The sequence below is a fragment of the Mustelus asterias genome, chromosome 2 (assembly GCF_964213995.1).
Source record: "Mustelus asterias chromosome 2, sMusAst1.hap1.1, whole genome shotgun sequence".
NCBI lineage: Eukaryota > Metazoa > Chordata > Chondrichthyes > Carcharhiniformes > Triakidae > Mustelus > Mustelus asterias.
The window spans coordinates 160401053-160425301 of NC_135802.1; the positions used below are offsets into that span (position 1 = coordinate 160401053).

General features: G+C 41.4%; 1 protein-coding gene and 1 pseudogene across 5 annotated transcripts in view; both read right to left on the reverse strand.

Moving 5' to 3' along the window:
• Positions 1–11716: 11716 nt before the first annotated feature.
• The window catches only part of LOC144480393 (zinc finger CCHC domain-containing protein 2-like), a 60784-nt gene continuing 48251 nt past the window's right edge, over positions 11717–24249 (reverse strand). For 4 of the 5 annotated variants that reach the window (XM_078199811.1, XM_078199819.1, XM_078199804.1 and 1 more), the window contains 3 exons: positions 22034–22153; positions 17451–18842; positions 11717–13975 (listed from right to left, as the gene is read on the reverse strand). In XM_078199811.1, coding sequence (XP_078055937.1) covers positions 13923–13975; positions 17451–18842; positions 22034–22153 — 1565 coding nt within the window. In that variant the 3' untranslated portion in view covers positions 11717–13922. Of the gene's footprint in view, positions 13976–17071; positions 18843–22033; positions 22154–24249 lie in introns of those variants that run through there. The other variant, XM_078199826.1, reaches the window with a different exon arrangement.
• LOC144481437 (5S ribosomal RNA) lies at positions 16505–16623 on the reverse strand (annotated as a pseudogene).

Sequence of the window (24249 nt, forward strand, 5' to 3'; positions counted from 1 at the left end):
GAGAGAATAGAACCAACTTTTGTCAGAGCTTAACGAAGGGTCATCCAGGACCACTTCTCTCCACAAATGCTGTCAGACCTGCTGAGATTTTCCAGCATTTTCTGTTTTTGTTTCAGATTTCAGCATCTGCAGTAATTTGTCTTTGCTTTATTGTATAGTGTTGAATACAGAAAAAAAATCTGTTAGAGTGGAACTTTTATTAAAGGGTCGGGTGACCTTTGAAGCAGAAAAGTTTGACAAGCCTGGCAGTCGAATAATTTGAATTTAGTTTTTTGTAAAAAAAAATCTGCAAATAAAAAAAGGCATTAGTGAAAGTGATTATGAAACTGCCAGACTGCCGCAAATCCCACCTTCCAAAGATGAAAACGTGCACTCTTTGTCTGCATGTTCTCAAATCCCACTTTCATAAGGAACAGCGACAAATTACAATGAGAGCAAATAGATGTTACACCAGTCAGCCACTGCCAATCCGGAAGGGAAAACGAACACCAACCTGCAAGCTGGAAAAAAAACTACAAATGACAAATGGGTTGGAAAGTCAGGCAAGAGCAAAGAGACGTGGAACCAATCAAATCAGTGCGAAAGTCAGTCCAGTTGATTCACGCTGCCATTTTAGAACCTCTACTCAAATTAAAAATTCCTGGTTATAAATATTTATAACATGAGCAACCTCCAAAAGTAAACAATCCTGAATAGAATATTATTTAATAGAGGGGCCTCTCTGTAAACCATTTGTAAATTTCTCTGAGAAGCCAGCTCTCCCTTAGCTGAGAGGGGGAATTATTAGGTTTTGCTAACTCTAGCTTCTATAAATCCTCCATAATTTTGATTTGTTGCTGTCCACCTAAATCTCAATTAGCACCACTTCTTTCTGGAGATTGCAGAATGCAAATACGGATTATTCCCCTTCAAGCGAGCAGATCATCAGGACAAGTTCCCTCTTCATCCGACACACAAATGATAGAACATTACACAGAGATTGGAGTGGTTCATTCAGTCCTTCCAGGTTCTGACATTCAAACAGATTATGGTTGATCTGTGCCTCTCAACTCTATTTACTTGCTTTCGTTCCATAATCCCTTCATTTCATTATCTTAGTCTTGACATTTTTGATTGACCCAAAATTCCGTTTTTTTGGGGGGTGGGGGTGGAGTGGATTCCAGATTTCTACTTTTTTTATTCTTCCATGGGACATGGGCATCGCTGGCCAGCCAACATTTTTTGTTCATCCTAGTTGCCCTTGGAGGGTAGTTGAGAGTCAACCACATTGCTATGGCTCTGGAGCAAAGGCAAGACTAGGTAAGAGCGGCAGATTTCCTTCCCTAAAGGACATTAGTGATCCTACTACCTTAGATCACCGGGGCAGCACGATGGCACCGTGGTTAGCACTGCTGCCTCACAGCGCCAGGGACCTGGGTTCGATTTCCAGCTTGGGTCAGTGTGTGGAGTTTGCACATTCTCCCCGTGTCTGCGTGGGTTTCCTCAGGGTGCTCCGATTTCCTTCCACAGTCCAAAGATGTGCAGGTTAGGTGCATTGGCCATACTAAATTCTCCCTCTGTATACCCGAACTGGCGCTGGAATGTGGCGACTTGGGGATTTTCACAGTAACTTCATTGCATTGTTAATGTAAGCCTACTTGTGACTAATAAATAAATTTTTATTTTAAATTCCTGGAACATTGTGCTCCCTTGTCCTGGTTTCCTCAAAAAGGCAAACTAGTTCCTCCGTATCTACCCATCAAATCCCTTGATTACATTAAATAAGTCAATTAGATTGCCCCTCAATCATTTACCCTCAACGTTTGGCTAAGATCAAGCCCAAGATGGGGTGCAATGCTTTGTCTCTTTGTGGGGACCATGAATTGGATTCAATTTGAATTTGGTTTTTGGAGCAAGGGGATTTGGGTCTGCCCGGTCCACACTGCACATTGACTTTGTAACTGTAAGAATGGAATGAAAATTAAAATCAAGGCAATACAAACTTAGCCTGTGTCCAAAACTATATTCACTATTCCAGATGAAGTCTAAACATAGTACAAGGATCACTTCCTCTCTAACCCTATTAAAGTTCCAGTACTGACAGAACCAGACCTTGCCAGTAATTTAAACGTTCTTGATTTGATTTATAATTGTCACATGTATTAATATATAGTGAAAAGTACTGTTTCTTGTGTTCTATACAGACAGAGTAGTGTTCATAGAGAACGAAAGGAGAGATTGCAGAATGTAGTGTTACAGTCATAGCTGGGGTGTAGTGAAAGATCAACTTAATACGAGGTAGGTCCATTCAAAAGTCTGATGGCAGCAGGGAAGAAGCTGTTCTTGAGTCGGTTGGTACGTGACCCCAGACTTCTGTATCATTCTCCTGACAGAAGTACGTGGAAGAGTAGGGTCCTTAATTATGCTGAATGCTTTTCCAAAGCAGCAGGAAGTGTAGACAGAATCAATGGGCAAGAGGCTAAAATGGGTGAGATGCTTGATGGACTGGGCTTCTTGCATGACCTTTTGTAGATTCTTGGGGAGAGCAGAAGCCATACCAAGTTGTGATGCAACCAGAAATAATGCTTTCTATGGTTCATCTGTAAAAGTTAGAGAGAGTCGTAGCTGACATGCCAAATTTCCTTGGCGTTGGTGGGGCTTTCTTAACTGTAGCGTTGACGTTAGCAGGACAGGTTGTTGGTGATCTGGACACCTAGAAGCTTGAAGCTCTCGACCATTTCTACTTCTTCCCCATTGATATATACAGGGGCATGTCCTCCACTGCGTTTCCTGAAATAGATGACTATCTCCTTCGTTTTGCTGACATTGAGGGAAAGATTGTCATTGTTTTCTTAGTCTAAAAATATTAAAGGGTAATTAAACGATGCGCCATTAATGCTGCCTTGGCAACACCGATATCCAAATATGTTTTTACATGAACTTTTGTATTTTGAAGATGACTTTTGAAAGGCCAATCATCTTTATATTAAAAAACCACATTTATACATTTGTTATTTATTAAAGGAGACAAGTTTTATTCAAATTTACTGTTAGAGACAGCTACCCTTCTCAACCTCTTGGGACAAATATGGCTCTGGCTTGCAGTTTACCCTCAATGTTGAGGTCTGGTTTAGAAATCTGGGATACTGTCTCCGTTCCATTGTTACAAAACCCACCCAACACAAACAAGTTGTCATTTTGTCCTAAGTGTCTAACCACAGTGATAACTAAGGAGAATGGCACAAGGGCAAGTGCCTCAGTGGTAGGATTGGGAATGGACTGGACTATTGCTGGACCAAAGTACTTTTGCCATCGGCTGCCCTATGGCTCACCCACCAAGTACTTGATGGCCTGTGTACCAACTTTTAACCCAGTTGAAACCATACTCATCCACCACAAGTGCCTCCAAGCCCACCCGTTTGCTCCAGGCATTTCCTGGTCTCCTACTCCCAATTCTGTTCCTTTGCCCCCACACAGGAACTTGCAGTGTTCCTTCACTCAAGCTTCATGTACCCTTGATCACTGGTGCTCAAGCTCAGAATCCCAGTGCTCCCATGCCTTTCCCCCACCCAATTACTCCCAAGTTCAGCCCTCCATATTTCTTTTCACGCTTCCTCCAAAACCCTAACTTTACAACTGACTGCTATAGGCCTCATGTCCTCAGAGGATAATCCCCTCACCCAATCTAGTTGAATCTTTGTTGAACTCCCTCTAAAACAAGTTTATCCTTCCTTTGATAAGGAGGTCAAAACTGTACATGGTACTCCAACTGTTGTCGCACTAAGCCTACTACAATTGTAGCAAGACTTCCTTACCCTTACATTCTAATCCCTTACCTGCGTGTCTACTTTGATTCATGTACAAGGACACCCACAATAATAAATATTACAAAGAAATGAAACTGACCTTTAAAATATTTTATGGGTTTGAAATGCCTGAAATCATGTTTAGCATGAAACAGGCCTGTGCCTCTGAGAAGCCATGGAGTTTGAGCTGTACACCCTTCATAGGGCCATCACTGAACTACAACTTGCAGTAAAAACCTGTGCGTCCTTTTCCAAGCATCTCACATCCAAGTGTACACAATGGGGAGAAACTTTGCAGCAAGTTCCTTCACGATCATCCTCAACAGCGGTGCTTCACAAGGCTGTATCCTCAGCACCCTACTATACTCCTTACACAGCTATGACTGTGTGGCCAAATTCCCTTCCAACTCGATTTGGAAGTTTGTTGATGACGCCACCATAGTGGGTCGGATCTCAAACAATAACGAGGCAGAGTACAGGAATGAGATAGCAAATCTGGTGAACTGGTGCGACAACAATAATCTCACCCTCAATGTCAACAAAACAAAGGAGATTGTCATCAACTTTAGGAAGCATAGTGAAGAACATGCCCAGTTACAGCAATGGAGACGAAGTAGAAACGGTCAAGAGCTTCAAGTTTTTAACATGCCCAGATCACCAACAACCTGTCCTGGTCCTTCAATGCCATCACTATCATTAAGAAAGCCCACCAATGCCTCTACTTTCTAAGACGACTAAGGAAATTTGGCATGTCTGCTACAACTCTCACCAACGTTTACAGATACAACCAGAAAAAATGCTTTCAATGGTGTATCACAGCTTGGTATGGCTCCTGCTCTGCCCAAGACCGCAAGAAACTACAAAAGGTCGTGAACGAAGCCCAGTCCATCACGCAAACCAGCCTCCCATCCATTGACTGTCTACACTTCCCACTGCCTCAGAAAAGCAGCCAGCATAATTAAGGACCCAACGCACCCCGGACACACACTCTTCCACCTTCTTCCATTGGGAAAAAGATACAAAAGCTTCTTCCCTGCTGCCATCAGACTTTTGAATGGACCTACCTTGCATTAAGTTGATCTTTCTCTACACCCTAATTATGACTGTAACACTGTATTCTGCACTCCTTTCCTTCTCAATGAACGATTTGCTTTGTCTGTATAGCACACAAGAAACTATACTTAACTGTATACTAATGCATGTGACAATAAATCAAACCAAAAATCAAAACAAAAAAAAATTCCCACAGGTAAAGGATATGTAGGCCTTGGAGATTACAAAAAGATTAATTGATACAACTATGAGATTGTATCCACCAGGGAAGGATCAACAGGATAGCTCTCTTCTCAAAGTGGTCCCCTCCCTCTTGTGTGTGTCAGAAGCACATGCAATAGACACCTCAAATCCCTGGAGAGTTATCACCAATGTTGCCTCTGCAAAATCCTGAAAATCCACTGGCAGGATAGCTGTACCAACATGAGCATCCTCTCCCAGGCCAATACCCCCAGCATAGAGACACTGGTCACGCTGGACCAGCTGCGATGGGCAGGCCACATTGCCCACATGCCTGACAAGACTCTCAAAACAAGTGCACTACTCCGAGCTCCACAATGGTAAGTGATCACTATAGGGCAGAGGAAGAATACACTGAAAGCCTCCCTAAAAAAATGCAACATTCCCATTGACATGTGGGAATCACTTGCCTTAGAACGCACAAACTGGAGAAGCAGCACCTGCAATGGCTCCAATCACAAGTGTCACTGGGTGGAGCACGCAGAGGCCAAGCATAAACAGCAGAAAGAGAGCGCAGAATCCAGAGCGTACCATCCCACCCACCTCATCAAATACCAGCTGTGGCAGTTTGCGGCTCCAGGATTGGACTATTCAGCCACCACAGAACCTACCTCCCTGGAGTGGAAGCAAGTCATCCTCAACCTGAGGGACTGCCAGAGAAGCAGCAGCAGCTAAGTATGACGAGGAGAAGAATAGAAGGTATGCTGAAAGATAGACAACGAGTTGAAGGATGAGAAAAGATTTGAGTGGATGATAAATGCCACTGGTTGGGCCACATGTCAGTTTTAGTGCTGCATATTCTATGAAACCTGTATCGTTTATATAATTGTGGGTTCTTCTATTCAAAGCGTAACAATAATTGAGTTAGCTTTTCCTTTAAACAGACAAACATTTTGATGTAGGTTTTGGCAGGGATTTGTTAAGGCTTTTTATTAGAAAACAAAACCGTGAAACAGAATAGATAGCAAGTGTGTGTGGTGATGGGCTGGGAGACAGAGGCAGGTATGAATACATATCTCAAAATTCTGCCAGAAAATATTCATTGCTTCCTACTTCATAGTTCAGTATCCACTTTGTGATTGCATTACCTCTGGCTCACTGAGCATTACCATGAGAAATCCACGTCAAAGTGTTGCAATTAGCATATGTCCAGCACACACAAAAAACTCAATTGCCTTAAATTTATCTGGGACCAATACAGGAACACGTGCATCACTGTCTGAATCAGAGACCTATTTTCAAGTCACTCCAATAGCCATGTGCACTCCCACATCAGCCCTACAGCCCAGAAAGTGCAATGGGAGAGGAGTTGTTTGTACATTGTGACTGTATCAATTGTCACATCAGCATATGTAAACTTCATGTTTGCATCTAATTGGTGCACGTTTCACATATATAAAAGAGAAATGCAATGCACACCTTACCCAGTGGCTGAAAGTAGTTGACAGTAGCCACCAATAAAAAGTGTGACTTTAAGCACGACTTGTTTTACTATTGTGAGCATTTTCCAAAGCTATTCAACATGAAAATCCAACTGGGAAAAATTGTTCCTGTCTAAAATTAATGTGTCTTATTTATGCGTGTGCCAGAATGTGTTAGTCATGAATTGGACAGTGAACAGCAAACATCTGTACACTAGATAATAAAGGTCAGTTTGGTAAACAACCAAATCAAACAGAAGTAACACTTCAACCAGCAGTTAAGTTGCTAACATAACTTACCAAAGCGATTCTGAAGAACAAACATGAATTATATCTTTGACTGCCTGGCAGAGAGTCAACAATGATTTGCAAACTAACTTTAGCTGCTTATAATTTTGGCGAGTTGCTGCTTTCTGCTAGTACAAACCTATGATGTGGAGAGATGATAGTGGCTTTTGCTACCAAATAAACCTGTTGGACTTTAACCTGGTGCTGTGAGACTTCTTACAGTACAAACCTAAGCAGGTTTATTTACCAAAAGAAAAAATAAATAACATCTGCTCCAATATCCAAACTTCAAAGGAATATGGGTAGAATTTCCTGCTGGGCTATGTGAAATCTTGTATCTGAATTTGAGTCCATTTGCTCAAAATCAATCCATCATAAAAGCCTTCAACAGAAGATAAAATGTTATGCAAACGAGCATAAATTGGGGCTTGAAGAAACTATATATATTCATGTCCTATAGTTGCAAGTTTCAGGCAATTTAAGAACCATTCACGTACATTCGACACAGCAAATTGAACTATGGAATCTTTCTAAACTTGAGTGTACCTCATGTTGAAATCATAAAACTGTATTCAAAACGGAAGAAAATCAGTTGGCAGCAAAGATAATAACTCCCCTGCCCCAGAAAAATGACAGTTTTTGCAAAACTTAAAATTTTGGCCATCATTTTACACCCTCTGTGAACAAATACAATTACAGGAATATCACACAAATGGCTCTTTAGCATCAGACAGTGTCATTTTATCAAGTCAGGATATATATGCTGCAAGGCTCCAGAGAAGGGTGTAAGTTTAGGTATAATCACAAGATATGTGTTTTGAGTTTTTAAATACTGGCTTTATGCCTCAATTACGTGCATCTCTGGGCACAAATACACAGGAAAGGCCACTTCAAAAATTATATTGCAAATATACTTGCATTTTAAAAAAAAAGTAAATCAGGATTGAGGATTGAGATTACAACTTGGGATCAAATTCAAATAGTTTGAACTTTCCTGATCTGAACTTTGGCTTGAAAAACGGAGGAAACTATTAATTCAGATTTGAAACTGCTTTTGGACCAATGGAACATTTAAATTTCAGATGCCCACTTATAACTCAGCTTGCACATAACCATAATTTTGATCAGAACCAACCAACATAAATCTGCAGTGTACACGTACTTCTTACTTAAACTGTGGCTCAGAAATCTGCTGTAACTAAACTAGCAGATGCAGGCTATTCAGAATACCCAATTTTCTTGGATTTCAAAAAGACAAATCACAAAGGTCTGAATGAAGTTATAAAAAGAATAGTTGTACTTTTGCAGCAACTCCCACAACCTCAGGATTAAGAGCTGTACAGTCGATGAAGCGCTTTGAAAGTAAAGTCACTGTTGTAATGTAGGAAATGTCACAGCAAATCTGCACAGAGATATCTCACAAACAGCAATGAATAATCAGATACTGTTATGGCAATATTGGTTAGAATCATAGTGTGTAGGTGGAGGCTATTTGGCCCATCATATCTGGGCTGGCTTATACTTATATGTCTTGTACCCCAGTCCCTTGTTCTTTCACCATAGTACCTGTAATTTTATTTTTCCCTTCCAGGTAATCATGCATTTCCGTTTTGAAAGTTACTGTTGAATCTGCTTCAACCTTTCAGACTGCCAACTTCAGATCACAACTCAACTGTGGTGCTAAAAAATAAATCACCCGATCTCCTCTGATTCTTCCAAATCCTAGGCGGCACAGTGGCACAGTAGTTACTACTGCTGCTTCACAGCGCCCGGGACCCAGGGTTCGATTCCCGGCTTGGGTCACTGCTTGTGTGGAGTTTTCACGTTCTCCCAGTGTCTGCATGGGTTGCCTCCGGGTGCTCCAGCTTCATCTCAGTCTGAAAGACGTGCTGGTTAGGTACATTGACCCGAACAGACGCCAGAGTGTGGCGACTAGGGGATTTTCACAGTAACTTCATTGCAGTGTTAATGTAAGCCTTACTTGTGACTAATAAATAAACTTAACTTTATACTTGTTTAGACTATCAAAACCTTTCATGATATGAAATACCTCTAGTAAATCTTCCCTCATCCTTCTCTGTTCGAAGGAGAGCAATCCAAGCTTCTCCATTCCCTCTGCATAGCTCCAGCTCCACATTACTGTCATTTGAGGAAATCTCCTCTGCACCCTTGCTAAGACCTGACATTCTTCCTAAAGAGCAGTGCAAAGAATTGAACACAATACTTTGGCCGGGGCCTATCTGGTGATTTATTTCCCAGTTTTGTACTACAAGAACAATACAGCACAGGAACAGGCCCTTCGGCCCTCTACTCTAATCCTCCAGCATTAGCACCGGTTAGCACTGCTGTGGCACAGTGCCAGGGACCTGGGTTCAATTCCAGCCTTGGGTCACAGTGCGTGCGGAGTCTGCACATTCTCCCCGTGTTTGCATGGGTTTCCTTTGGGTGCTCCGGTTTCCTCCCACATTCCAAAGATATGCAGGTTAGGTGGATTGGCTATGCTAAATTGCCCCTTAGTGTCCAAAGTTGTGTAAATTAGGTGGATTAACCATGGTAAATGCATGGGGATAAGGCCTGGGAAAGGTGTTCTTTCGGAGACTTGGTGCAAACTCAATGGGCTGAATGGCCTCCTTCTGCACTGTCGGGATTCTATGATTCATTAAAGCTAAAGGACCCATTTGCCGTTAAAAACATAAAACTCCATCAACTTGTCCTATCCCTTTGAGATTTGTACATACACACTCAGGTTTCTCTCTTCCTGCCTCCTTTTAAAATTGTGCCTTTAAGTTTATAATACCTTCCCTCAATCGTTCCAAAACTCATTTATTTTCCACCTCACCGCATTAAACTGCATCTGCCATGTGTCCGCCCATTTCACGTTTACGTTTCCCTGACATTTGCTGCTGTCCTCCTCACGGTTTACTACACATGTTCCATGTCTTCTCTAAACTTTAAATTTATACCCTCTGTAATTAACTCCAGGTCGGTAATATATGATCAAAGAGCAGTGGACCTGGTACCCCCTATTTGCCTGCTTTCGTCCAGTCTGAAAAGCAACCGTTCATTGCTCTTGTGTCGGTCCCTTAGCTAATTTTGCATCCACGCTGCCACTGTTACTTCAATCCCACTGGTTTTAAATTTGCCAAAATGTCTGTTTGTGTGTGTTATCAGATGCCTTTTGAATGTCGGTAAAGTGCTCTTTACTTTAAAAGAGCTCAATCAAGTTTGTCAGACGTCATTTGCTTTTAAAAAATCCATGCTGGCTATCCTTTTTCAACCCATCTTGCCAAGAGACATTTTGTCCTGTATTATAGTCTCACTGCTGCATGACCAACATTAGGCTGTCACATAGTTATCTGGTTTATCTCTTTTTTTTGGAACGGGACAGAACATTTGTAATTCTCCAGTTCTCTGGCACCACTCCCATATCCAAGAATGATTGAAAGGTTGCAGCCGAGCCTCTGCTATTACCACCAATGCTTTCCTCAGCAAACTAGCATGCATCGTGTTCGGACCAGGCCACTTTTCTACTTAGAAGTACCCCCCTATCTATTTTGATTCTACAGGATTTCCTCGTCACCTCTGAGGCAGCTGTAGCTTGTGCAGCCAGGTTCCTGCGTTGTATGGTGCCTGCACAGCCATGGAATATTGATTGTGAAAACAAATGCAAAGTACTTATTTCGCACATCTGCCTCCACAAGGCATCTCCTTTTTGGGCTATCAGTTCCATGCTCTTTTTGACCACCCTTGTAATTATGCATATATCTATAAAAACAACTTTAGTGTTCCCTTTTATGTTTCCTGTGGGCGGCATGGTGGCACAGTGGTCAGCACCGCTGCCTCACAGCAGCAGGGGCCTGGGTTCAATTCCTGGCTTGTCTGTGTGAAGTTTGCACGTTCTCCCAGTCTCTGCATGGGTTTCCTTTGGGTGCTCCAGTTTCCTCCCACAGTCCGAAAGACGTGCTAGTTAGGTGTTTGGCCATGCTAAATTCTCCCTCAGTGTACTCAAACAAAGAAGATTACAGCACAGGAACAGGCCCTTCGGCCCTCCAAGCCTGCACTGACCATGCTACCCGATTGAACCAAAACCCCCTACTCTTTCAGGGACCATATCCCTCTATTCCCATCCTATTCATGTATTTGTCAAGGCACCCCTTAAAAGTCACTATCGTACTTGCTTCCACTACCTATACCAAGTCTACTTGTACAGTTCAGTATTCCGTACCCAGGTTTGTCTATGACAGCATCACCATTTAGAGATAAATTCTTCAATTCCTGGTCCGTTCTCTAGTGTAGCGGTGTGCTTCAATCAGGTTTAGATAGGGGGACTATTAAGTCTATTCTTCCAACATTGAACTAGATCTCACCACATTACATCAAACATGGTGGTACTTTGGTAAAATGTTAGTTATCTGGTCAAGGACTGGACACATGTGATGACCATTAATAGAAAAGTTAATTGTTTTCCCTAATTCTTGCCACCAATTGTGAAAGTTAAAAGGACCAAGTGTCAATGACAAAACTAGTTCAAAGACCTCAATATGATTTCTCCATTAAAACAAGTACAGTAGCAATCAAAATATTGAGTACATGGATAATGGGAAGAATCTCATGTACACCATTTCTTTTTAATGCTTGGTATGGTCTGATATCTCAGACGTGGGCATGGTTATTATCCCAGTAACTGCACATGGATGAGAAAGATGGATCTAGCCTCAGAGACTGTTTCTAATGTTGACAAAACATTAAATTGGAACTAGCAAAATTGCCAATTGGGACAGCCAAGGTAAGGATTCAAACACCACCCTCTTCCATCGTCCAGTCTTTTGTTAATGGAGTTACTAGACAGACAATAGCAAAATAATTCTGGTTATTAAATTTATGCGCACAACATACAAGCTACAGTGCTTTAAATAAGAAACTGTAATAAAAGATTTGTATAATTTTTATTGCTGTTAATTCAGGGGAAAAAGTTGCATAAAATCCAAAAATTTGTTCTAGAAATATAAGTGACCTTTCCAGTACATAACATCTTGAATATCAAAGAATACAGTAAACATATGAACGAACTGAAGGTAGCAGCGTACCTCCTATATACAGTACAGTTTTTAAACCATAAAATTAGTTCCAATATAGCCACCAAGTTATTTACAACACATTGTCTTACAGGTTCACGTGGCTTACCATTTTTAAATCTTAGAACTCAACAGCACAGTCGCCCCAAGATAGCTGTTTCGTATTCAATTGGTCATCCAAAAAAAAACTGAAGTAAAAGAAATGTGCTTCGAGGAAAATAAATGCCACACTTCATCCTCTAGCGATCTGGAAATAACAATTATTAATTGATTCACATGGGTGGCATTTAAAAAGGCCCAAATGTCAACAGGTATTTCTTACATGCTAATAAAAAAAAATGTGGGTCAATGTCCTAGCTACTCAAAGCAGCTCGACTAGATTAAGCATAGGCAGATGAAGTCAACTGCAATTTTTCTCCCTTAAAAAAAATGACAAGCATTTTGTTGACACCGGAGTTTTAAGACAAGACAAAGGCCTAAGAGCCTACAAACAAAAACACATTCAACTTCTATGACACTCACTCGTTTTCAAGTCAACAAAATACATCAATCCACTCAAAAAGAGTGGGAATTCTATACATTTGTAAAAAAAAGCAGACTGCTGCATGCCAATATCACAGCTCCATATATCCCCATTAATGTTAAAGGAATGCCAAGGGTCACACTTGGGCAGCACTAATTCAACCTTGCAGCAACCCTCAAAATTGCCATCATCTTGCGAATAACCTCAGTGCACTTTTAAGAAATAAACCTGGAAGCAGAATAGTGCATATTGGCTTTTATCTCTCCTTTTAAAAAAAAAAGCAGCAGCATAAATCAGTGATAACGCTGACATGATTAATACCATCTACAAATATCAAGCATCAGTCTTCACATTATAGTAGTGGCAAAGGCAAGTGAAATGGTGAATTCACTACCACGTCAAATCTGCAGAGTTCATCCTACCTACAATAAATATCTCAAGTGGTTTTACTTTTTTTTTTAAATCATGGAGACATGTAACCTTTTTTTGATGTGTAGCTATGAGCAAAATAAAACTTGTTTTACATTCTAAAATCCAAGTAAACACTGTCCCAATAATAGCGGTTTCAGCTTAGAGCCTCTTAAAAAAAGGAAATCAAGTAATATCCGTAGCAAGTTTATGATACAGTATAAAGATGGGATTCACAAAAATGTTTATGGCTATTCATCAATGGTCTGATCCAAAGACAAACTGAAAAACATTCACACTTTTGTCAAATTTAAACAGTTATAAATATCACCACCAAAAAATTAAAGTAACAAAGGTGATTAGTTGCACTAAATAAAATGTTTTAAAATTTTTTTTAAAAAAACTAACCAGACAATATTCTGAAGATTGTGTTTCTTGTTTCTTTATCTAGATTAGTACAGGCACTCAATTTTCCAAAGCTTTTTTTTCCTCAAAAAAAATCAATATAAAAGGCATTACCTATGTCAATGTTTATATTTACTCTTTTATCCTTAATACCAAACAGAAGTACTTTAAATTCATGCATCTACTTTTGAAAGAGGAGTGGTTTCTACATCAACTGAAAGTGAAACAAAATACCATGAAACAGAATGGGGAACAGAGACTCGAAATCTGAAGACAATTTGACGCAGACAGAAGATGTACCATGATGCAAGATGTGACCTGGCATTTTAACGGGCAGCAGTCTGCTCATTTCAGCCCAGTGTCTTTATCGGACAGTTTGGTTCTCAAACACTGCCATAAATTATAGACAAACAGCGAACATTGCACGTGCCACTTGGTATAATACATTCATCAGTGCAAAACGAGAGGTCAATATTGTAAGCATTTCTAGGTCAACTGCTCTGCTTGCTTCATGAACACTGCGGCCAAAATAGGTCAAGACATGTTCATAAATGGGAAAATGTCACAATATGCTCAAGACAACTCAGACTTCAGTGACCATGTATTAATCCCAATCTAATGGTGAAAACCATTTTTTTTGCTGGACTAACAGAGCATCAAGTGTTATGTTAGGGTCAGACCCACATATTCAGGCTCATTGCTAAGTTGATATAATTTTTCTAGCTTAGTCGGCTGAATCCAAATCATGAGGTGGAGCAAACTTTAATTTGAAGGCACCTGAAAATGAGAAAAAAATTGGTTTTATTAAAAAGCCACTGCAGTATATTCCAAACATTTACAAGATACACTGAAGAACGGTGTGAAAGCCACGTCATTAATCTGTGGAGTCTGGTTCCATTGCCAATTACATCCCGGGGTAGTTTATACATTACATTGCAATACGTCATCGATAAGACTACCAAAATACCACTTTGGCCAAATGGCACTCATGGTAAAGAATCCTTTTTTGACAGGGCAGGGGAGAAAAAGAGAGACGATGGTGGTTGGAAACGAGGTTAGAAAAAAAAACCTCTACATTTAAAAATTACTTTAGCCTGGTCGAGGCACAGAATAGCGCCTTCTGCCAACTTTAATCCCGCCCGCAGATTTTTTAATAAGTGACTGGTCCAAGTGCCTGTCAGGCAATCAATGCTCACTTTCACTCACGAGGAAGATTGTGGGAGGATTTCTTACATTTGGACAGCGAGAGTGAGTGATAGCACTGATATCAGGGTCTGAGAAACAGGAGAAGATACTTGCTATCATGATCCAGGCAAAAGCAAGACCAAACAGATGTCTGCAGTTAATCACGTCCAGTTTAATTTTAAATTGAAAAAACCCACAGTGAAGAGAGTGGGCTCACAGTTCATTACACCGAAGATTAAGAAACTAAAGGAGAAAACAGGGCTGTGATCAGGAAGCGTGGCTCAGTGAGTGTTAAAACACCTAACATTTATAGGATGGAGGACTAAGGAGGACGAGGACCTCCTCGTTCGGAGGCTCAGACAAATAATAAGTAACAGCCAGGGGAAATAAGGCTGACCCCATTGAACCAACTGGTGGGCTAAAGTATTAGGCTTATACACAAGCTGACATGAACCACTACTTTTGGAAAGGCAATGTCATTTTAAAGTTCCATTTGTTTTCTCATCAATGTGCCTTGAACAAGACTGGGTTAATTTCTACATTTTGTACAGCCATACACCAGAGGTCCAAGAACCTCAAAAATGAAAGATTCTTGAATATTGCTGGAAAAAAAAAGACATGTTGCTGGAGCGTTTCATCCTGTGGCTGCTTTGGCAGCTCACTTCCCTTGTCAGCAACATTCAAGTTCTGTACTGCAAGGAAATGGTTGAGTACAAGCAATGAGTTCCCTCACCCCAGGCTTTGCAGATTGCTTTTCCTAATTAAACACTTTAATGTCTGGTGCACTTAGCAACAGCAGCATTTTCAATTCCTTCATCATTGTTGTGCTTGGGCACATAGTTCCAGAACACCAGTGTTAGCCCAAAACAATTTGCAGATGGACAGGAGTAATTTGAGGGTAGGGTGACCACATGCTTAATTTAATGATTTAAAAAGCTATTCTAAAATCTGCTGTGGGATCCCCCAACACTTTTGTCCCGATAATGAACAATATAAACAATATTCAGCTCAGCACATTAAACCACGACAGATCATGGGGCAACATGCCTTTGGTTGGTTGTTGTTCCTGCAGGTACGAGACTTGCTGAAAAGCTGAAGTAAGGCAGTTCTCCAAATGCAATTAGGCTCCCAAGTCCACTCTTGGGAAAAAAAACTACCCTGCCCCAATTTAAGACAGCTTCCAACTACACGTCATTTCAGATCAATCATCTGATTTGTGCAGCTCCAGCCAGCCTGTGAAAACCCAATTGTGGTGAACAAGAGTATAACAAACTCTGGTCTGCTCAGTGATGTGGGTGGCCTCATTGTATTTAAAACACAGTTTAAGTTTATCACTGTCACAAACCGTGCAGATGAGGGAGTCTCATCCTTTCCCAGATTCCCCCTCATTAGGATGTTAACGACTCGGGTTTTTGCCTCCAATACACAACGCTGATGGTCATTTGCAAGCTTCTAAACTGCTTGCACCCACATCTCCTGTTACAAATACACCCAGGACAATTCTTTTGATCGTATTGGTGTGAAGTCCGGCAGCATATACACTGAGAAACTATGCAGACACATCCCATAATCTCCCTCAAAGAAAACTGGGAGCATGCCTGCAATTATCCTAGCAAAGCCCTTGGGAACTGTTGCCCCTTCTCTCGACCACTTCCCAGAGTCCCAGTGACCAGAACTGGAAGCAACATTCAAGGTACTGTCAGACTTTCCAACTTATGCAAGACAGCCTCAGACTTTGTGCTCTGCTGATTGGGCAGTACAGCTCAGCATGTTGTTCATTCCTCTCCTAGAATGTTCAGTTCTTACACTGCTATCGATCCCAGGAATCATAGAATCCCTACAGTGCAAAAGGAGGCCATTCAGCCCATCGAATCTGCACCAACTACAATCCCACCCAGGCCCTATTCCCATAACCCCACTTATTTGCCCTAATCCCCTGACACTAGGGTCAACTTAGCATGGCCAATCAACCTAACCCGCACATCTTTGGACTCTGGGAGGAAACTGGAGCAAACCCACGCAGACATGGGAGAACATGCAAATTCCACACAGACAGTGATCCAAGTCAGGAATCTAACCCGGGTCCCTGGCGCTGTGAGGCAGCAGTGCTAACCACCCCAAAGCCTACTGCATTTGGTATCCCCAGGCAGAATCCCATCCAAGTACTAACCAGGCCCGAGTCTGCTTAGCTTCTGAGATCAGACAAGATCAGGTGTTTTCAGGCTAGTATGGCCGTAGAACAGTAAAGGGCTCGTCCGGGAATCTTTCAGTCTCCCCCTCTTCCCAGGGTACAGGTACACAATTATCTCCTCCAAATCCCTTCGACCAACTGAAGTGATAATGACGATCTTTGAATATAACACTTCGTTCTAATTAGTTTAAAGAAAACTGAATACTGGTTTGTGTGACAATGTGGTGGACTTGCATTCTACACTTGCATTCACCAAGAATTCCCAAGCTCAGCTCTGCAGCTGGAGTGACACAGTGAGGACAATGAAGATGATAAACAAAATACTATTTAAAAAATATCTAAATGTTGAAAACAGTTGTCATGTGAAGGTGGTAGGTGTAGTCCTCAACCTATGCATTCAATTCACCATCGAGCAAAAAAAAATCTGACTTCTCTGACACACACATTTTCAATTCATGCTCTATCAAGCTGCATTAATGAATTACTTGATGCTCAAACAGGGTGGTACAAGCTGTATTTGCAGAATTGCAGAGTATAGAAGTTCCATTGACCATTGAAAATTCAAAGTTTCCCTCAACATGCATGGAGCACATTAATATTCAATACACAACTCAATAATTCACTGGTTACTCAGTAACCTGGCGATTACATTATCAGATCTATTCAAGCGTCTTAAAACAGAGACCAATGGTTCAACCAGGTACCACATGATTACAGTTAACACGTCAGCAAATTTCAATGTTTTTCAAACTTAGGAATGAGAATCGGTCACCACTGAATAACAATGAGCATGAAAATACTACTTCCAGACTCCAGTAACATATCCTAAAATGTTCAAAGCAGATTACTGTTTGTTATCTTGAAGACGCCGCTTACCTGGCTGACTGGCCTCCATGGATGGCTGTTTACAATCCTGTGCATAGTGTCCACCTACACCACAATTATAACAGGATGCATTTCCATTCTTTTTAGGTCCCAACCCATTTACATTGGTGACCATGTTGGCCACTTGATACATCAGTGGAAATCCTCGGACATATCCTGGCATTTGCTGCATCCCATAGTTAGTCTGATTTGCCATTGGATCATGCATTAGTCCATTAGTGTAAGGGTTCTGATAAAAGGGCATCTGGGTTCCGTTGTTCTGATGTGCTTGGTTGAGGTAGCTGCCATTACAAAGAGAGGTTATCCCACTGAAAGGGATAAAAGGAACTCGGATAAGTTGGCTAGGTATCGTGTTGGGGTAGTAGTAGTTTAGCAGAGGGTTACCATTCGTCCCACAGCTACCGCGGCATCCACACGAGCTACAAGCCCCACAGCCAAGCTGCTGAGCTGGTTGCATGGTCCCATTAGTACTAGTATTTCCTATTGTGTTAATATAAGAGGTGCTGTCACTCTGAGCTGTGCTATGAGTTAATGCAGTATTGAGGCTTGGTACAGGGCCTGGGGTGTGGGTAGGGACTGAAGATCCAGTGGACTGGATTTGGCCTACAGGAGACGGAGAGGTTGCTGTGCCCTGTAAAGGCAAAACACTGGTAGGAGTTCCACTCAAGTTGTACGAACCAGGTGGTGGTAGCAGGCCAGCTGCAGGAAGCATTACTTTTAAATTGGCAGTCTCAGGTACTGTTCCTATATTTCCATCTGCCTGAGGCAACAAGGCGTTCAGTCCTACAATGTTGTGTGTTGAAGGTTTAGCAGTGGGATCCAAAACCGAGGACGCCGGCAGTTTCCCCGATGGAGAATGGCTGTGAACCGGGATGAATGCAGTGTTGGCCGATCCAATGTTCACGGTGCCTGCTGGTGTCTGGGGTCCAGGAACCCGACAGTTCTCCAAGTTAATTTGCGACGCTGTCATTTTATGTCTGTGCGCCATGGGATGCAAAGCAGGATTCGCAGCCTGCAGGAGGAAAGGTGTCGCCACTGAGAGAGGCGAGGGGATCAGGTCCACTCTCTTCCCTGCTTCAGCAGTGCCAACCGACGTTACATGTGAAGAATCTAGGAGAGAGGCAGCAACAGGAGGGACGGTTACAATCATCCCAACAGTTTTGTCTACAGGAGCAACATAGTCTGGCTTCTTTCCACCATTTTGCATCACATAGTGCATAGGAGGCATTAAAGGGATGCGAGGAAGAAAAGGGGCAGGCGGATTCCCTGGAATAGTACAGTTCTCACTCTGCACTGGAGCAACCTGTGCGGTTGGCCTTGTGATACTTCCACGGACCGCTTTCTGCTTATCTTTCCCAGAATCCTCTGAAGTGCTATCAGAATCTATTGGAAAGAAATAGAAGCATGCAATGCATTATATTTGTAACAAAAATAAATAGATCAACTTGAATCTACCAAAAGATTTTTTTTTAAATCATACAAAATATCTAGAAATTGATTACGTTCAGAGAAAATGCACAGTGCAAAGCAAAGTAGAAGAAAATTGCGACATTATTCTAATAACCAGTCAAACTATCAGCTGGGTAAAAGATTGGGCGGTAAAGCAAAATTGATGTTTACCATAAATAAAGGGACCAATTTTTAAGTTGGTCTGGTACAAATGTGCTTTAGGGTCACGAAACAGAAGCAGGCTACTCAGCCCCTCAAGCCTATTCCAGCATTCAATTAGTTTATAGCTGATCTGTATTTCAACTTGTATTTACTTACCTGCCCACGATCCAAACACCAAACATCAGTGCTCCAATGACAGCTATTCTTTGGTGTTTACGCCTGATTTTTGGAACTTAATTTCTTACTAGATTTCACTCATCATCCTAAGGATCCTAAAGTTAAAATCATTCTGCCAACCCAAACCCTTCCCCTCTACTATGCAAGAGCTGTAAAGCGAAGTTGTGTCTGTCGCACAACTTGATGCATGAGCCGAATGTATTGGATGTTAACTTTGTATTGGATATATATTATACTCCATGTTTGCATTCATGCTCCATTTGAGCCGTCTCCTGTCCTTCAGTAAAAAGAGTCCTAGCCTGTTTAATCCTTTCCTGATCTGTATACGCACACATTTCTGATATTATCCTGGTCAATCTTCTCTGCACCCTTTACATCCTTTTTACAAGGATGTCTCGTCTCAAAACAGACAAGCATGACACAGTGGCTGTGCTGGATTTCAGGTTGGGTGGTTCAGGTCAAGGGTCGTTTGGAGCACAGGAAGAGACCAACAAACAAGCAGCAAAGTTAGCAGCATTTGAGAAGAAAGTTTGGTGACAGAAAGTACCCATAATGCTTATATTAAAACAAAACAGCTAAAGTTTTGAATTTTGCACTTAGCACGCAGCCATGGCTATAATGACCTAACCAGACTAATACTCTTGCTGTAAAATTTCAGACACTATCAGCAGCACACTAACACTGCATAGAAAGAGACTGGGAACATTTGGTACTACAGAAAGAAAAATATTCTGATGAGAAAGTTATCAAACACTGAACATAACTCATCTACACTTTCTGCTGCCTCGGAAAAGCAGCCAGGACCCCACACACCCCGGACATTCTCTCTTCCACCTTCGTCCGTCAGGAAAAAGGTCCAAAAGTCTCAGGTCGCGTACCAACCGACACAACAGCTTCTTCCCTGCTGCCATCAGACTTTTGAATGGACCTACCTTATATTAAGCTGATCATTCTCTACTACCCTGGCTATGGCTGTAACACTACAATCTGCACTCTCTCTTTTCCTTCTCCCCACGTACTCTATGAACGGTACACTTTGTCAGTACAGTGGACAAAAAACAATATTTTTCACTGTATACCAACACATATCAATAACAAATCAAATCAAAAGCTGTTGGAGATAGCAGATAATATTAAAGTTTCAGAACGTTTAATAGGCACAGATTCTGACGTGGAGCTGGTACCCACCATCTTGTTTCTAGGTGGGAGTGTTACCATTGAGTCAGGCTGACACTTACAATGCAGCTAATGTAGTATTGTAACTTACTACCACGTTTGGCGATGTAATAGTGACTTCACTTCCAAAATAATTTATTTACAGTGAAGTTCTCCAGTACATTCTTAAAATCACATTGTAAACTCAAGCTCTCTCACTCAAATTCTGGTCATTAGTTGGAAAGACTAAATATTATTGCTACAAATGGAACATCGGACATGACCGTTAACCAACAACGGACATCAGTTTGATCATTAAACATTGTTCCAGAGGTTAGCAAGGCCATGAGAAAGCTCAAACCTTTATTGCTTTATTTCGCAGAATAGAATTGAAAAGTAGGGAATCCATGCTAAATCTGAATTGAACCTTGGTTCAACCACATGTAGATTACTGCCTGTAGTGCTGGTCTGCACCTTGTAAAAAGGATGCAAAGGGTGCAGAGAAGATTGACAAGGATAATATCAGAAATGTGTGGGTATACAGATCAGGAAAGGATTAACAGGCTGGGACTCTTTATTGAAGGACAGGAGACTGCTCAAATGGAGCATGAATGCAAACATGGAGTGTAATATATATCCAATACAAAGTTAACACCCAATGCATTCAGCTCATGAATCAAGTTGTGCGACAGACACAACTTAGCTTTACAACTCTTGCATAGTAGAGGGGAAGGGTTTGGGTTGGCAGAATGATTCTAATTTAGGATCCTTACAATGATGAGTGAAAGGTAGTGAGAAATTAGGTTTTTGGTGAAGTTCCAAAAAGCGAGGGCACAAACACCAAAGAGTAGCTGTCATTGGAGCAACAAATACTAAAGCGCCCAGCCCAACGCAGTGCTGCAGGAGCACAAGTTGCAGACTTGGACTTTCTGTTCCACGTTATCCCATCACTAATAAACCAAACACAGCCTGAAAATACAGATACGGGGAAAGGGCCTGATGCACTACATCCAGTTGTCATTCTTGGCTATATTGAGCAGAAAGACACTAAAGAGGGACCATGATTCCCTATTCAGAAAGTAAAGAGGGGTAGAAAGGTAAGTACTCAAACATCGCTGCCAGCTACAGGAAACAAAAGTGCATCTGCATTCAGACCACTCTGACCATATCAATTGAACTCCCCGATATAACTTTTCAAATCAATTTTTAAAATAAATGCCACAAAATTCATACTATAGTACTGATGAAAAATACTTACAAATTGGTAGTAATTTCATGGTAGTTTGTCTCACAGCACAGCAAAATCTTTAGTGCTGAGAAATTTATAACAAACCCTCCCAAATTTTTAGTTACAATTTTTTTCCGTTTTGCATTTCATCCTCAACAATATGAAAATTTACATTGGGCACTACTTTTTTTGGACACCACTTGGAGCTATTTTATTTGCATAAAATACCCATTTGAGATCCAACTATCCCACCACAACGTTACTGGCTGACCTCCACCACGCGCTTTAAGATAAAATACATGCATTCGTTTTCAAGCAATCTTAGTATTCACACGGTGTCAAATGGCAGTTTGTTTAATTGTAAATCGAGAGAGATTTTTGAGAAATTTCAAAAAAAACTCACCTTTGTCTTTCTCATCTTCACTTTCACAGCTCTCTCTCCCGTCGTGTCTCGGGCTGGAGGGAGAACTGTAGCTTTCTGACGAGCTGTCTCCACATGCCTCAGAGCCGACATCCCTCGATTCTAAAGCAATCAGGTAGGTGCCATTGAGTAAGAAAACAAAGCCAGTCTTCAATTTTTTAGTTTGCAGCACAGTGGTGCACAGGTACAGACCGTGTAATTATTATGCAAAAGAGTCGTCGTCTGCAACTCTTCATTTTGTCACCTGTCCTTCAGCTAAGTGCGCAGGACAGTTTGGGCTACACCTCCGTTGCCACTAAAGCTACTCCACAACTGGAGGTGTAGTGCAGCAGCCAGTTCATTTGCTGTGATTGGAAACTCAGCTGCTGTTAAGCACCCTCCTCACCCTTCTCCACAGTCACAACAGATGATTTTGCAAAACATGCACAAATATACAATCTTAAATGGCAAAAGCATGCTGAAACCAACAACGAAAGGTGTTTTTAAATTGAAAGAAAAATACTTGATCTGCAAATAGATTGCATCATGTGTGAATGAACACTTTGGTGTTGGGTCAAAGGTTAGAAAAAAAGTCAGTGGTATACTTCTTCTGTGCCACTAGGTGGTGTTACAACTTCAAAATCAAAATAGTTCATATCCCCTCAAAGGGGATAGAAGATAAACAATGGCCTCAGTCACTCCCGGACTCTCTAAAGGTTTGTGCAACGGCAGTAGTGATTGGCATGAGAAGCTAATGCAAAAACCACAGGAGGGGCAGAGGAAGTGAATTAAACGATAGGGAGTGATTGATGGATGGTGCAAGCGGGTTCAGTTCGAATCCTGCTCATTTCCTCAATGTAATTTCAATTCTAAGAATTAGAACACCATTTTCCACAGGGGAGTTTAATCAGGAGGCAGTTAGCTTTCCAAGCACATGAACCATAGTGAGGCATTTCTGTTTACTATAATTGAACCATTGCAATTTTAGGATGGGGAAGAACCAATTAAAATGGTTGCGTCAGTTAAAATTACGCTTCTCACATTGTTACTGATGTTTCCAGCAGCACTAGAAAGCAACTCGCAGCTTGCTGGAAAAGTCCAATTCTCTGGGGTTTCCACTAAGTATTGAATATATTGCCAGTGAAACAGAGAACTCTTAAATCTTTTTTGCCTTATTTTCCAGCTATAGTTGGCATCTTTCCTACCCTAATGGTAAAACTTACCAACGGAAATCAAATTTTAATCACCTCCTTGATTTAGCAATATTTCCTTTGTAATGATGAACATTTCTTGCTTAAATTACTTATTTGCATGGCTTATCAAAAAATAAGTTAAAGAAAATAAAAATCACTAACTTTGTATCAGTATTAATATTGCTGTCAGTAATCATGACCATATCATAAAACTGATGGGGCAGCACAGTGGCAAGCACTGCTGCCTCACAGCGCCAGGGACCCGGGATCGATTCCTGGCTTGGGTCACTGTCTATGTGGAGTCTGTACGTTCTCCCAGTGTCTGCATGGGTTTCCTCCAGGTGCTCCGGTTTCCTCCCAGTTTAAAGAGGTGCAGGTTAGGTGGATTGGCCATACTAAATTGCCCCTTAGTGTTAGGGGGACCAGCAGGGTAAATGCATGGGGCTAGGGCCTGGATGGGATTGTGGTCGGTGCAGACTCAATGGGCCGAATGGCTCCTTCTGCACTGTAGGGATTCTATGATTCGATGATGAGTAATAAAACAGGTTTTAACAATTTAATTCAAAATTTAATTAGGTTAGATTTTAATGGTAGACTTTAAAATGAAATCCAAGTCTGTAATTCAAAGTAATGCAAGAAATATCGAGAAAAAGCAGATTTGGCTGGTTTGCGTGGAAATTCTCTCAGCGTAGAGCAGGCAAAAGCAACTTTTGGAAAACCCAGTACCCCAGGCTCAAGGAGTACAGAGCACAACTAAAGCAATCTCTGAACTAACGCAAAGTAATTTGTTACCAAACAAGTTGTAATACAGGTAGATTAAGCTTTGGACCCCAAATTGCATCAGATATTTTGCTGAACAAATGAAACCACTCCCTTAAATTTATTCCGGCAAATGTCCCTCGCCAGCCAGCTGCAGAATTTAGTCGGGGCAATTTTAACCTCCAAGTGTGGATTTGCATTGGGTGGGAAGTTTAAAATTAAAGAATTAAAATCTGAACCACTACCCACCTGCAGTTTTAATGAGGT